The following is a 16,804-nucleotide window of genomic DNA, read 5'->3' as shown; positions in this document are numbered from 1 at the left end:
CTCAATATCCGCACCAGACCCACCCCCATAATAGTACTAATTGTAACACCATTTTTTCCATTCATTTTTCATATATACACACAATATAATTGTATTAACACATAATGGTTAACCACAAAATTAAAATACACAAAGCACACTGTAGGCTTTTTAACATTCACTCCTACTAGAAAACACAAATAACCTCAAGCAAATGCAGGACCAAAAACTAAAAGTACTAATATTTACAAACAAACCCTAAGATGCAAGACTCTGCAAGCAGTACAACCCCAGAGGAAAAGAAACAAATGCATTTATTCCTGAACAGACAAATTAATCACTCAATAAAAAAAAACCCAGACAAATCAATCACTAAATAAGAAAAAATAAAAGCATTTCCCCTACCATTGTTGTCTCTCTCCCTCCATGTGCCTTGCCTTCTGGCCTGCCCCCCGGTGTTATCTTTGGGCTGGTCCACTTTGCGATCAATGCAGCGTCTTTGGGCCGGCTCACTGAGTGCTGCATTGCACAAAGCAGTGGGCAGAGGCTCCTCGTGTGTGTCCCACGCCTCATCTGGAAGCCTTCCCTCTGACGTTGCGACATCAGAGAGAAGGCTTCCGGTTCAAGCGCAGGTCACGCATAGGAGCCTTTTCCCACGGCTTTGTGCACTGCAGCACTCAGGGAGCCGGCCCGAAGACGCCACATTGATCGCACTGTGGACTGGCAGCTGAAGAACGCTGTCTTGGGCCCGATGGACGTGACGGCCCTGTGGACCCGCAGAAAATTTCTGCAGACCGGCGTTTAAAGAAAACTACCTAAGACCATCGGAAATATGTTTTCCGATGGTCTTAGGCAACCCCCCCCCCCAGGTTGAGAACCGCTGTACTAGAAGTACAGATACTTAGCAAAGCAAAATCTCAACCTTGCAGGAGTGCTGAGGATAGAAGCTGCCTGTACTGGTGAGTGAACAGTATTTAATGGCAAGGGAGGTGTCTTTTCAACCAGTAGTGAAGTCTTTATTGAACAAGTAATAGTCTCAACAAGGATTCCTGTTTCGGCGTGTAAAAACACATTCTTCAGGGGACACTATTAAAAGATATGCCACACATATAAAAACATTATAAAGAATAAGACATATACATTGATAAACCAGCATAGAATTAATATAACAATCTATATAAAGAAGCATAATTATGCAAACTATATTAAAATGTAGTGTAATAAAACATAAGGGGCTGATCTAATAAGGCTGTAAAAAAACATTAAAAAGTATGTAACACATATAAATAAAATTTAAAATCATGGAGCATGGAACATATACATTAATGAACCAGCATAAAAATACAACAATGTACCAACATAAAAATCGTGAAGCAATCTAAATAAAAATACATAACCATTATTGCATTTTTATGCTGGTTCATTAATGTATATGTTCCATGCTCCATGATTTTAAATTTTATTTATATGTGTTACATACTTTCTAATGTTTTTTACAGCCTTATGACATCAGCCCCTTATGTTTTATTACACTACATTTTAATATAGTTTGCATAATTATGCTTGTTTATTTAAATTGTTATATGATTTCTATGCTGGTTTATCAATGTATATGTCATCCTTTATAATGTTTTTTATATGTGTTGCATATCTTTTAATAGTGTCCCCTGAAGAAGGCGTTTTTACACGCCAAAACAAGGATCCTTGTTGGGACTATTGTTCAATAAAGATATCACTACTGGTTGAAAAGACACCTCCCTTGCCTTTTTTGTTTGACTGTCTTTATTTGAAGGCAGGGTGCTCTTTTGCTTGCTTGCTTGAACAGTATTTAATGCCAGTGCATTATATGGCATTAACTACATTGCAGATAACTAAGGAGATACACATTCAAACTGCACATAGCAAGACCTTGCTAAGTAGAAGAAACAGAGGAATACCTTGCTTTTACCAATTTTTGTAGGAAGAAAATACTGGAAGATATTTATACCATTTTGAACAGATGCCATGAAAGATCACCAGTATTTTGTGGAAAACAGTGCATAAACAAAGTTTTCTATCCCTTGGTTGGGAGATGGGAGGGGAGACCTAGCTCCAAGTGGGAGGAATCATGAGAGCACTGGCCAACTTTTAAAGTTCTTTGGAAGCAGCAGTCTCCATATTAAAAGAGCGCTGACATTAAAGCTGAATAGCACAGTTACCGTAACAGGTATTATCCAGGGACAGCTGGTAGATATTCTTACATGTGGGTGACATCATCCATGGAGCCCCAGTACAGACAGTTTTAAAAGTGTATAGCCACCAAGATTTTAAGGAGGTTCATGAACTGCCCACATCTTGCATGTGCGAGTGACTTCCTGGCAGCTCATGGCTCTCAGTTCTGATAGCAAGCTAAGAAGCCAACCAGTGGAGGAGGGAGGGTTGTGAGAATATCTGCCTGCTGTCCCTGGATAACACCTGTTACAGTAAGTAACAGTGCTTTATACCAGGACAAGCAGGCAACATATTCTCACATGTGGGAACTCCCTAGCTTACTAAAAAGGAATGGAGGGAAGGCTGACCATTAGGAAAAAAGATTTTGCAAAATTGTTTGGCCGAAGTGACCATCCAGACAGTAGTGAGATGTGAATGTATGAACTGAAGACCAAGTAGCAGCTTTACAGGTTTCATCAATAGGAGTGGAACATAGAAAAGCAACAGAAGCTACCATAGCTCTAACCCTGTGGGCTGTGATACGACTTCCCAGGTGCAGCCCAGCCTGAGCATAACAGAATGTGATATATGCCGCCAACCATGCAGATCTCTTGCATACTGGTGAACTCAACTTGTTAGGATCAAAGGAGACGAAAAGTTGAGATGTTGTTCTATGTGGCTGTGTTCTCTGTAAGTAGTAAGCCAAAGCTCTTTTACAGTCCAGGGTATGAAGGGCCGTTTCACCAGAATGAGGCTTAAGGAAGAATACTGGAAGTACAATAGATTGATTAAGGTGGAATTCAGTAATGACCTTTGGAAGAAACTTGGGATGGGTGTGAAGCACCACTTTGTCATGGTGGAATACTGTGAAAGAGGGATCCGCCGCCAGCGCTTGAAGCTGACTCATTCAGCCGAAGTATGGGAGATGAGAAAAACCACTTTTCATGTAAAGTACTTAAAATGAGTCATAGATATTGGTTTGAAAGGAGGCTTCATCAGTTTAGTAAGGACCACACTGATATCCCAAACCACAGGAGGTGGTTTGACAATGAAAAGTCCCTTCATTAATCGTTATACAAGAGGATGAGAAGTGAGAGGTTTACCATCTACTGGCCTATGAAAAGCATTGATAGCACTAAGATGAACTCTAATAGAAGTGGTTTTGAGGCCTGAGTTGGACAACTAAAGAAGGTACTCCAAAACTGAAGATATGGAATTGGAAGTAGCATCATACTGATGGAGAGTACACCACATCAAAAACCGTGTCCATTTTTGTTGGTACCACTGCTGGATGCTTCTAATATATGCCTGATAGGGTACAAAAGATTCATGTCAGCTGATGTTTATGCTGAGAGATACCAAGCTGTCAGGTGTAAAGACTGAAGGTTAGGATGCAACAGAGATCCATGATTCTGTGTTAGCAGAGATGGAAAAACTTGAAGAGGCATGGGTTTCCTTGCTGCTGAGTTGAAGGAGACGGGGGAACCAAGGTTGCCTTGGCCACCATGGTGCTATCAAAATCATGGTGGCTATCTCCTATTTGAGTTTGACAAGTGTTTTGATAATTAGAGGGACTGGTGGAAGCTCATATAGGAATTTGAGAGACCAGTCCAGGAGAAATGCATCTGCTTCCAGACAATGAGGAGTGAACTGCCTGGAACAAAACTAAGGCAGTTTGTGGTTGAGAGAGAATGCAAATAGATCTACTTGAGGTGTTCCCCAAAGAGAGAAGATTTGACAAAGTACTGCAGAGTGGAGTGCCCACTCGTGTGGTTGAAGAAATCTGCTGGGTTTGTCTGCTAGAGAATTTTTCTCTCTCTGAATGTAAATCAATTTGAGAAATACATTCCGAGTAATTGTCCAGTTCCTGGGCCTCCTGACAAAGAAGGAGGGAGCCTGTTCCTCCTTTCTCGTTTATATAGTACATTGCCAGTTGATTGTCGGTATGGACTAGAAGGACATGGTTGGTTACAATGTGCTGAAGCTTATTGAGAGCATTGTAGATGGCTCTGAACTCCAAAAGATTGATATGAAACTTCTGCTCTCAGGCAGACCAATGACCTTGTGTACAAAGTCCGTTGAGATGAGCCTTCCAAAGCGTAAGTGGACAAGTCTGTGGTTAGAATTTTTTGATGTTGAGGTGTGTGAAGCAAGAGCCCTCTGGAAAGATTGGAAGAGCTCATCCACCACAGCAGAGAGTGACAAAGCGATGAAGTTACTGTAATCTGCTGAGACAATGGATCAAGAGCTTGAGCCCACTAAGATGCAAGCATTCATTGCGACGTCCTGAGGTCAAGTCTCGCAAAAGGAGTCCCATGTACCTTGGAAGCCATGTGACCTAGTAGAACCATCATATGTCTGGCCAAGATTAATGGGAGGTGATAAATTTCACTACCTAATTGGATCAAACTGTCCTGCCTTTGTAGAGGAAGAAATGCTCTGAGTTGAGTGGTATCGAACAAAGCTCCAATAAACTGCAATGTCTGAGATGGTTGCAGTTGGTATTTGGAAAAGTTGATTTTGAAGCTCAACTGTTGCAAGAAAAGGATTGTCATTTGAGTTGCACGTAGAACTCCCTGTGACGACACATCCTTGATTAACCAATCATCCAGATACAGGAAAACATGCAGTCCTTGAGCCCATAGTGTCGCTGCCACTACCACTAGACACTTGGTGAAAACTCTGGGAGAGGATGCCAGGCCGAATGGTAGGACTTTGTACTGGAAATGGTGATTTTGTACTTGAAATCTGAGGAATTTTCTGGAAGCTGGATGAATTGGGATGCGAGCGTAAGCTTCCTTCAGATTTAGAGAACATAGCCATTCATCGTGATCTATGAGGGGATATAAGGTTGCTAAAGATAGCATGCAAAATATTTATTTTTCTAAGAATTTGTTCAGGTCTCTGAGGTCTAAAATTGGACGTAGACCTCCCATCTTCTTCCGAATGAGAAAATAACGAGAGTAAACCTCCCGATTCTTCTGAGCAGATGGAACTTTTTCTATTGCATTAAGAAGGAAAACACTCTATTTCTCGGAGAAGAAGGGATGTCTGTTGAGAGCTGAAAGTATTCTCTCTTGGACGATGATCTGGAAGTATCTGTATGAAATGAAGAGAGTATCCCTCTCAAATGATTTTTAGAACCCAGAGGTCTGAGGTGGTCAGTTCCCAGTGTAGAAAAAAAACAGTTGGAGGTGATCTCCAATTGGTTAGAGGAAAGACTGAGGAAGGTAAACAGTGGCTATGCTCTCTAGAAGCACGTCAAAAAGACTGGGTAGATTTCTGAGGAGCTGCTGTATGAGGCTTTTGTGGATGCTGTGATTTAGCAGATTTTGAAATTAACGCCTTTGATATGATGAAAAAGACTTGAAGGATTGAGAAGTTGAAGGTTTAGATTTTGATTTAACCAAAGTGTTCCAATGTTTCTCATGGTCAGTAAGCTTCTGAGTGGCATTCTTGATAGAGTCACCAAAGAGCTCATCCCCTAAGCATGGAATATTTGCTAATCGATCCTGAAGATAAATGTCTATATCAGAGACTCTTACCAGGCAAGATGTCTCTTTGCTAATGACATAGCTGAGGCTCTGGAAGATAACTCGAATATGTCGTACACAGATCTTACCAAATACCTTTTGGCTAAGGCAAGGGTACAAGATATATGTTGAAAATCTTGCAGGTGTGGAGGAATGTACTTGTCAAAAGAAGGTAACTTCCGAACTGTTTCAGATAGCAAGAGAAGTAAAAATTATAGTTAAGAACTGTCAACATGGAATTTTGGTAAAGGCACCGACCAAACTTGTCCATAGTGCGCCCTTCATGCCCCAGAGGGACGGAAGCATATACTCTTGATGGAGTAGATTTCTTTAAGGTGGATTCAACCATGAGGGATTGATGCTGAAGTTGTTGCTTATAAAACCCTGGGGATGAAATTATTTTATATAGAGAATCCAATTTCCTGGGAGCCACAGTAATGGTTAAAGGGGTCCCCCAATTTTTATGTAAAGTTTCCTTGAGAATACCATGCAAAAGCAACATAAGAAGTTCCTTGGGAGGCTTATCATAATCTAATGCCTCCAAATATTCAGCACTATAGACAGAGTTAGCCTCCAGCTTTACTGGGAGATCTTTGCCTAATTGTCTAATAAATTTGGTGAAAGAATCACTCTCTAGGAGACTTAGCCTTTAGAGGAGATGTTCGAGGAGACTTTTCCTATGGTATCATACGGCTCCATAGCAGATTCAGAAGATTCGTGAAATTCAGACTGCAAGTCCGAGCCATATAGAAGCTTCGATGATGGCATGCATCGAGAGGATCAATGCTTATGTCGACTTCGGGACCGATCTGAAGATGGGTATGATGGGAAGTTTTCTTCCTCTTTGAAGCATTTGATCGATGTGTAGACTTTGATCGACGAGAAGAAGAGCGATGCTTTCTCGATTAAAAGCTGTCAAGATGTCGATGTCAAGATGTCGAGGGGAGCGATGACCATGGTGATTCTGTACCAGAGCGCCAGTAAGTACCACAGGATCTGGTGGTCGGGTGCTCAGTCTGGGCTGGTACCATGAAAGTCTGTGTCGGGGTTAGAAGCTGAAAAGCATTACCCAACTCTTGCTGAAAAAGCGCATTGAGCTTTTCTCGAAAAGAAAATGCCAATACAGGTTGTTTAATTACTGGTACCGGAGGTGCTCTGGCTCTCCAAAGATGAGGCACCTCTTGATGTAGGGGAGGTGAGATGTAAGCAAGGTCTCGCTTAGATGGCACTGGCACCAGTACCTCTGGTTTATCTGCTAGTACCCATTGGTGCCACGGCTCGCCTCAGTGAGGGTGACCTGGATGAGGATGAACACCTCAATGTAGGTGAGGTGAGCCAGAAGGGAGACCTTGACTTGGTCGACATCGAGGGACTCGATGTATGAGTGACCTGAGATGCCTGTTGGGAAGCTGACTGCTTCTTTGCTGGCTTACCGGACGGAGTGATGTCACTCAACGCTGATGTCTCTGATGTCGAAGGTTGAGAAGTGTTCTCGGTGTCCATTCTGGTCCCAAACAACTTTTCCTGCTGAAGTTTTCAGCTTTTAACAGAACGTTTCTGCAGGGTAGAACACTGAGCGCAAGACTCTACCCGGTGCTCTGGGCCAAGGCAATGCAAGCACCAACTGTGAGGGTCGGTGAGAGAAATTGGCCTTTGGCACCTGCAGCACATCTTGAAGCTGGATAACAGCCGTGACAATGATGGAAAAACCGCCTCAGCCAAATTAAACTCAATGACTAATGAAAATAACAGTAAAAAAAGCAAAAACCTGAATGGGAAGGCAAACACGAAAAAATACTCCAGGTGTGGGCGCACCATTGCACGATACAGTGGCAGGATGACTTCCTTCGTCTTGGTCGTGATACCCTTCTTAATGATACCCAACATTTTGTTTGCTTTCCTTGAGGCTGTGGCACACTGCGCCGACGCCTTCAATGTTGTGTCTACCATTACTCCCAGGTCTCTTTCTAGGTTGCTCGCCCCTAGCGGTGATCCCCCCATTTTGTAAGTGAACATCGGGTTCTTTTTCTCTACATGCATGACCTTGCATTTCCCTATGTTGAAGCTCATTTGCCACTTTTTGGCCCACTCTTCCAGCGTTGTCAGATCTTTTTGGAGATCTTCGCAGTCCTCCATGTTTTTGACCCTGCTGTATAGTTTGGTGTCATCTGCAAATTTAATAACCTCACATTTTGTTCCTGCCTCCAGGTCGTTAATAAATATATTGAACAGGAGCGGTCCCAGCACCGACCCCTGTGGAACTCCGCTCGTGACCCATTGCCAGTCTGAGTAATGGCCCTTTACTTCAACCCTCTGTTTCCTGTCCGCCAGCCAGTTTTTGATCCATCGGTGGACCTCCCTTTGCACCCCATGGTTCCATAGCTTCCTTAGCAGTCTTTCATGTGGTACCTTGTTGAAGGCTTTTTGGAAGTCAAGGTAAATGATTCTATGGATTCCCCTTTATCCACCTGGCTGTTTACCCCCTCAAAGAAGTATAATAAGTTTGTGAGGCATGACCTGCCCTTGCAGAAGCCATGCTGGCTCGACTTTAGCTACCCATTCAAGAACTCCACTTCTTAGCTACGTGGAAAACTAAGAACCAAGGAGCTGCGAGCTGGCATCGGGCAGGAAGGCACTCAAACATATGCAGTGTGGGTAGTTCGCAAACTTTATTAAAATCTTAAAGTGGCTATACATTTTCATACATCTTTTGTTCTCTGCTTAGGACTGTATGGAGACAGATAGCTTACAAATTATAGTTGAGTAAATTTGGGTTCTTCTTCAGTGCTAAACCTCAGAGCCCCAAGTACCAAAGTTTAGTGCGCCAATGTTCTGCATTGTGAAAATGCTTCAGCACCTAGCCTGTGTAAATAGCTTGGCAAACTGCATTGATCAACCTGAAATACTTTGCACTGTGAGATTCTCCTGGCTCCAAGATATGGTACTGAGCTCTCAACATCATGCCACCCCCAACTCCTACTTTGTGCTGGATGGACTTTTACAACCTAGCAGAGACCTAACTATGGATCACGTTGTAAATTTACAGTGAACTTGGAATACTGTTTCCAGAAAACTTTACATAATCTTAAACTCTTTTTGCCAAGACATTATAACACTGCTCATACCAATTTCACTGCTGTCTTGCAACCTAAAATTTAAGTTTAAGTTAAAAATTCATGTTCTTTAAATCTAAAACATACACGTGGCTATTTACTTTTTATACTTCAGACTTTGAATTTTGTAAAAGAATACATTATTTTAAGAAAAACATATGCTTAATCAAAAATCTTTAAACTAGAGAAGCCTACATACACTGCTCTGGCATCTTCCGGTCCTGAGGTTGATTCATCTACTCCTTCTTGCTCCATGTCATCATCTTCTTCATCTGTTGTCCCAGATTCTTCACTGGATGACGAGTAATCTGTCACTTTGTGAAGAGGCCGCACATCATCAACAGCTCGCAGTTCCTTGGCTAGTGCAGTTAAATCCTAGAAAAGAAAGAAACAGTCATATCATCATCATTGTATCTGAGACAGGTGGTGACGAGTCAAAACCGCGCGTGGACAATGCCAGGCAGACAATTAAAACAGCATTTTAAAGTGCTCCGAGGGTGTGTGTGGAGGGAACCCCCCACTTTACTATGAACTGTTGGCGCTCCCATTGAGGGTGGGGGAAACCTAAAAATAGGGAAAAAAGCGCTGTTTCCTCTATAATAGGGGGTTCCCACCAACACTCCCCCAACGGGAGCGCCAACAGTTCTAAGTAAAGTGAGGAGGTTCCCCACCCACAAACACCCCTCAGAGCACTTTAAAATACTGCTTTAACCCAGCGCACTGACGTCCTGCCCGTGATTGTCTGCCTGGCATTGACTGCACATTTAGTCTATGAACTGAGACAGGTACAGGGGTACACATGAATAAAAACAATGCATTGATCCTATCACTGCCAGATGACTTATGTATTAAGGGGTCAAACATACAGTTCAATGTTCAGATTTTTTTCTTTTTGAACACTGACCACAACCAGATACAACATATTGCTGGGTTGATGGATACAACTCACAGGTTCTGGACTGGTCTGGTGAGAATGCTAAGGAGTGGGTATTTTCTTCCAATGGCATGAATTAGAACAAATGCTGAGGAATAATACTAAATGAGCTATCAAGTTTCACATATATCCCCACATTGTATCTTCACACTTTGATATTTCATAATGAGAAATTTACTGTATCAAAGCCCTTTAATAATTTTTTTCAAAAATGTGTATACATACAGTATTACTTACCACATCTCCCTGCAGTATTCAGTATTGTAATTATTTGATTACATGGTGATACCAAGCCATGATTGGTCCAAGACATGAAGGATGGAATATATGAAAAAAAAATGAAGAAACTAGTACTTTATTTAAAAAAAAAAAAAAAAGGTTACTATTTTAAGTTAAAAAATATAAATATCTATGATGGTGAAGCAGAATAGTCAAACAGAAATAAATCTCAAGTTCCCTACAAGAAAAATTTCTTCCACAACTATTTATTTAAAATCTAACGTTCAGAAAAATTTTTCTTGTATAATGGAATCCAAATATTCTTGTTAAGACAGAAAATATAACTTTTTTTAATGTTTTCATAGCAGGTTTTATAAGTTAAGAAATTTTATCTACCTCGGTCATAACTAGAAATTCAAGAGAGTATGATCTTATAATCATTATGTAGAGAACCTATGCATTCCTAAAGTATTTCTCTGCCAGGGACACACAAAGAATACAAAATGAAAACAAGGAAATGGAAGATTAGGTTATTATCTGGTAATCATATTTCTATTAATACACATAAGTCTGTACTCTAGATGAATACCCTCTGGTCATGAACTGTTGCAGAAGAATGTCCATTACATCTTTCAGCTCCTCCTCCTTCACCAGTGGAGTTTAATGTCCTCTTCAATTTGAACCAAAGCAATCGATACCCACTATAATAGAAGAAAGTAGGAAGGGCTTAGGGAACTTCCCCCAAACAATAGTATATTTCTGTTTAACTCAAGAAAAAGAATAACTTATTTGTTTAATAGAAGGAAATACAGTACTTACTTTTTATGCTACTTTTACATTCACATGTTTTATTTCATGTTCTCACCATGCCATTTTACTTGGATATGTCTCTTTACCATGGTATATGGTTGCTATGCCTAGCTCTTCATCCAACATATGGATTTATTTAGCTTGTATGTTTGTTTAATAGAAAGAAACATTTAATTTTAATGTATGTTTTACATGATTTGTATCATGTGTTCACTATGCCCATTTTGTTTTATGAGCAGTTATATTCTTTTGCACCTTTACCAACATCTCATTCTTACTATGGTCCACACATTTATATTCACTGTAATATAGTTAATAATTTTCACAATTTTTCCCTTTATTCATGTTATTTCAACAGAACATATTACTATTTCAACAGAGCATCTTCACACATACATTTTTATTGCACTGTCTGTTTACAGTATACATCATCAACTATAATGTTCTCTTTTACACATTACAAATACAGGCAAGTAATTGAGTTAACAAGTTAACGTTTTTCAAGCTTTTCTTGTCGGATTTGTATGTAACTCAGACTTGTAGATTTTAAGATTCTTGCTGCTGTTGGGGTGTGTGGAAGTATAGAACTTTGGTTTTAATTGTGTTTAATTTTAGTTTGTTGGTTGTTGCCTAGATTTGGATTCTTTCAATATTATGTGAGACTTTGTTGGTGATGTCCAAGTGGTTGTTGGTTATGGGAATAAGGAGAAAGATATCATCTGTGTAGGATGCTTTCATCTTCAAATTTGATGTTACCAAGAGAGCTCATGAAGAGGCTGAATAGGATGGGGGAAGAGTGGGGAGCCAGGTGGAAATTGCAAGTTACCCTGAAGAGGTAAGTATTTAGTAGCTCTTGGATTGCCTCCCCAAGCCCTAAGCAGTGTAGACCAAGTCAATCGCAAGGAATGAAAAAGCAGGCTACCTTTTAACAACTGGGGAGTTAAGGCTATTGGTGCCTGTACCAGGGACAGAACATTCTAGGATGCAAAAAAAGCCACTTCCACATCTTTTGGGGTAAAGTCTTGATGGTCCGAATACCAGTCTCTCAAAAATCTCAAACAAGCCATGTTATAGAGGTGAATATTAGGGAGCCCCAGACCTCCTTGACTCCACACACCCTGCATATATTTGAGAACTAACTTAGGTTTCTTCCCTTTCCAACAATATTTAGATACTAAAGAATATAATTTACCAATGTCTCACTTTAATAACCAAAAGGGCAAAAGCTGCAATATATAAAGCCATTTGGGAAAGAGTACCATGCCAAAAAGCTGCACCCTACTATGTATGGAAATGGGTAGATGGGACCACCAAGCCAAAAACTCCTCCATATGTCTAATCAGGGGATCTACAATACAATACAATATAAAGTAAGAATAATACCTAAATAGTGAAAGGATGAATTTGCCCATTGCAAGGAGAAGGGCCCCTGCCAGGAATCACGAACCTGCAGAGCAGTTGGCAAGCCTAGGGACTTATCTAAGTTAAGTTTGAAGCCAGAGAAATTACCATATTTCCAGAAATTCTCCATCAAATGTCATAATGGATCTGATGAGATCCAAGAGATGCACTAACAGATCATCGACAAAGGCAGAAATTTTAAACTCAGAGGCACCAAGTCGAACACCCTGAACATCGATGTTAAGAAGAATGTCACTAATCAATGGGTCGAGTGTTAACACAAAAAGAAGAGGGGAAAGTGGGCAGCCCTGTCTTATTCCCTGACTGATCTGAAAGTTATGGGAACTTACCCCATTGGCCCATACAAGAGCCTGAGAGGAGCGATAGAGCACCTGTACTGCTACTCAAAAACAAAACAAAACACAGTATACCATACTGATCCAACACAGAAAACAAAAATTACCAGGATAGCTTATCAAACACTTTTTCAGCATCAAAACTAGCTAAAAAGGAAGGGAACTGCTGGGCGGAAGTACATCCCCAAACAAATCCCACCTGAGGTTGAGCAATCAAGAATGGCAAACAGTGATCCAGCCAATTGGCCAAGATTTTCACGAACAGTTTAGCCTCAACATTTATAAGCGAAATAGAACGATGATGATAATGACTAAGTAGCTTCTTTGTTAGGCTTTAACAACACTATAATTTGAGCAATGTTTAGGGATTCCGAAGACACCCATTTTCTACAAAGGTATTGAAGGTCCAAGCCAAAAAGAGGAGAAACTTCGGTCTGTAGCAACTTGTAAAATTCCATCTAAAAGCCATCAGGTCCAAGGGCTTTAAGCAAAGCTCCTGTTTGAATAGTGGATAACACTTCATCTGCAGTGATGGGTGCATTCAACATAAGTCGGGACTATTCAGACAGCTGTGGCAGAGAGAGATTATTAAGATATACCTCCCCATCCCATCAAATCTGCCTGTTTGGTATAAAAGGTTTTCTAGTATTCATAAAAAACATTATTAATCTCTTAATCTCTGCGAACCATTCCCCCCTTAGCATGTAACTGAAGGATTTTTTTCAGGTCCCCTAGACTGCTTAACAACCCAAGCCAAAAGCCTGTCCCTGTGGTTACCAAGAAGATATAATTTATATTTATAATACATGAGGAATTTCTTGGCACGAGCATGGAGCAGCTCCTGAAGGGATTGTTGAGAGGCCATCAACTGGGACTTTAGTGACTGGGAGGGATAGGTTTCATATTGTTGTCGAATCATACGTAAATGGCGTTCCAAACACAAAATCTCTTGGTCCCTAGGCCAGAATTCCCCCCCTCCCTCGGTAGTACTGCCTTAGCTGCCTCCCAGAAAAGGAAAGGATCAGAAAGGTGTTCAGCATTGTGTGTTTGGTATTCAACCCACTTCTTATTAAGGAACTCATGGAATCCCCATACAGGTGCAATGGAAATCTCCAATGAAACGATTTGATACCAACAGAGCTGAACTGTATAGTAAACAAAACCATGTCATGATCATAGACATCTAAAGAACCAATTCTCTGCATCACTTGGTCTGGCTTATCCAAGCAAAATGTTTGTTCTCTAGCTTTGTAATTTTAGCGCTTTTCCCTAGACATGAGAGCCATATAACTTAAGACTAATTGCTTATAATTAGTTTATAGCAGTGGCTCCCAACCCTGTCCTGGAGGACCACCAGGCCAGTCAGGTTTTTGGGATAGCTCTAATGAATATGCATGAGAGATTTTTGCATATAATGGAGGTGACAGGTACGCAAATCTGCCCCATTTATATTCATTAGGGCTATTCCAAAAACCCGACTGGCCTGGTGGTTCTCCAGGACAAGGTTGGGAACCACTGGCTTATAGCACTAATTACTACTCCTACAAGGTGGTTTCCAAATTTTTAAATGTATCCCAAGACATTAGGATTAAGATGTCTGGCAGTTATCAGCGCTTTATTAGTTTTGGTTTTCTTTTCATCAGTATTTCAATTTGTGCATGGCTTTATGTTTTAAGTACTAGTGCTGTTTATATGGATCACACTCTTAAATTTATATTTTTCTCCTTCTAATGTTTTAGATTTTACTGACTTTCAAAGCAACTTACCATGTCGGTGATTAAGTTCATAAAAATTTCTCATTAGAAGTACTCCCTTATTCCTCCAGTGCTCTTGACCCTCCTCCCTCCACTCACAGCACATTGAGGATGTGGTGGTTATGTTGGGGGGGGGGGTAATGTTAGGGGGGAGAGGTCAGGGAAGGGGTGTAGGGCTCCAGCTGATCGTGACAGAGAAATCTCTATCAGCTGAGCTAGTTTCGGGGATTCATGATAGCTCACCTGAAGCTACCAGGATCAGCTGGAGCTTTACACCCCTTTCCTGACCCCCCCACATCCCTCCCCCCATCACAGGATACCACCCGACTTCAAGCCACATGCCCACATCAGCGATCACCACCTGACTTCAAACAGCGAACCTCACATAACCCGACATCCCCGTACTTTGCGCTGCAAAATCAGAAGGGAAGCCTACACCCTCCTGCCTACAGGGCCGCGTGCTGCGAATGACGGGCCCCCTCCCAATGCATCTTTGGATGTAGTGGGAGGGGCCTAAGGTCCTGATTGGCTCAAAATCACCCAAAAATAATAAAACCGAACAGAGCAGATCAGTTCACTGGTCAAAGCAGGAGGATAGTACAGACTTGAGTACAGACTCCTATGTTTATGTAACAGATTATGCTCAATGTCTTCTTTTAACTTGGTCCTAGAGACATAGGAAAAATGTGACTTGCCCAAGATTATTCAGCCAGTGCCAGATGAAGTCTCTGTCATACACAGTTCAAACACAAGACCATTTCTCCTTCCTTAAAGCTCATATTCAGAATATTTGGGATAGTAAATTAGTATAATTGCTTAGAAAACAAGTTGTGCATCACTACTAAATTACATATGAATATTTTAATTTATTTTAAACAGAAAACTTATGTACCCTCTCAACCATGAGCTCTGTATGGTTTGCAAACAACAAAGACCATCAATTCAGTGAGAAAAACACAATTACAATTAAAAACTCCTAACAATTGATCAACTATGATATTTCTTAAATTGACATTACTAGAAGCTTTTCAAAACCCGGACAAAGTGCCAGGTTTTGAAAAGCCGTCCGGACATGTCCTCAAAAAGTAGGACATGTCCGGGGAAATCCGGATGTCTGGTAACCCAACATTTGCATAAATATAATAGGAATGAAAGGTTGCTACTATTTGGGTTTTTGCCAGGTACTTTTGACCTAGATTGGCCACCGTGAAAATGGAATACTGGGCTAGATGGACCACTGGTCTGACCCAGTAAGACTATTCTTATGTAAACCTAAATTTTGAAGACCACCATCCAGAGAACTAAAAAAAACAACAAAATCCCATTAAAAAGAGGACCCTACAATTAACCAACCAAGAGCTTACACGACTTTTCAACAACCCCCAAAATTAAAACAAAACTGGGCTAGTCAATCCAATATAATTTTAACAAATGCAAAAAAAATAAAAAATAAAAAATCAAAAGTGCATAAAAAAATAAATAAATCAGAAAACTCTTAACAGACAATCTAAGCTCAGATAAAAAAATAAGCAAACAAGTTTCCTTGCTGTGCATTTTTCTAAACTCTGATTGCCTAGCATCTAGCAAATTAAACCTGTTCATATATTCTCATAGCTATTCAGCTACCAAAGTTTCAGCAACTTTATCCAAAAAAAGAATGCTAGGTAGGGAGAACGAGAGGGCACTGATAAAAGACTGCATCGATGAGCACCTAGAAAGAAATAAACTGATGAAAAAAAGCCAACATGGCTTCTGCAAGGGAAGATCGTGCCTAACGAACTTATTGGACTTCTTCGAAGGAATTAACAACGAATGGACAAAGGGGACCTCATAGACATCGTATACTTAGATTTCCAAAAACCCTTTGACAAGGTACCCCATGAACGCCTACTACGGAAACTGAAGAACCATAGGGTGGAAGGAGTTGTACACAGATGGATCAAAAATTGGTTGGCGGGTAGAAAGCAAAGGGTAGGAGTGAAGGGCCACTACTCTGACTGGAGGAGGGTCACGAGCAGTGTTCCCTCTAAGCTGCGCTGGCATGCGCTGGCGCACAAAATATTACAACGCAGCGCACAAGTTCCTCGTCACAGCGCACACAGTGTAGAGCACAGTTCTTCAACCGCCGGTCCGCAGAAAATTCCTGCCGGTCCGCGCAGGGCCGGCAAGATGGACGTTGTTAAATTTCCTGCCCTGGTGGTTTTCGCGGAAATCTTCTGTTCCTCCCAGCCTCGGGCGATCAAGACAGGCTGCCGACGTCGGGCATTCCCTCTGAGTCTCGCCTATGCGGAAACAGTAAGTTGAAACAAAATAGGCGGGACTCAGAGAGGAAAGATCCCGACGTCTGCAGCCTGTCTTGATCGCTGCCCCTGCCGAGTCGCCGAAGAGGGCTGCGGGGAAGCTGCAAGTAGAAGGGAGATGGTCAGCGTGCGCGGTGGGGGGCAGCGTGTGGATTGGGGCCATCAGCAGCGTCTGTGCTGAAAGCCTGCCCACGTGCAGAATGCGGCGGATAGGG

The 16,804-nt window shown here is 41.3% G+C and overlaps 1 protein-coding gene across 5 annotated transcripts in view; it reads right to left on the bottom strand.

The window, feature by feature from the left end:
• MAP4K4 (mitogen-activated protein kinase kinase kinase kinase 4) overlaps window positions 1-16,804 on the bottom strand; it is a 447,614-nt gene that overhangs the window by 79,009 nt on the left and 351,801 nt on the right. For all 5 annotated transcript variants that reach the window (XM_033948219.1, XM_033948217.1, XM_033948220.1 and 2 more), the window contains 2 exons: window positions 9,987-9,995; window positions 9,015-9,190 (listed from right to left, as the gene is read on the bottom strand). In XM_033948219.1, the coding sequence (XP_033804110.1) occupies window positions 9,015-9,190; window positions 9,987-9,995 (185 nt within the window). The remainder of the gene's footprint in view (window positions 1-9,014; window positions 9,191-9,986; window positions 9,996-16,804) is intronic.

Source organism: Geotrypetes seraphini, chromosome 6 (genome assembly GCF_902459505.1).
Source record: "Geotrypetes seraphini chromosome 6, aGeoSer1.1, whole genome shotgun sequence".
In the NCBI taxonomy this organism is placed as follows: Eukaryota; Metazoa; Chordata; class Amphibia; order Gymnophiona; family Dermophiidae; genus Geotrypetes; species Geotrypetes seraphini.
This window is presented reverse-complemented; position numbering and strand designations above follow the sequence as displayed.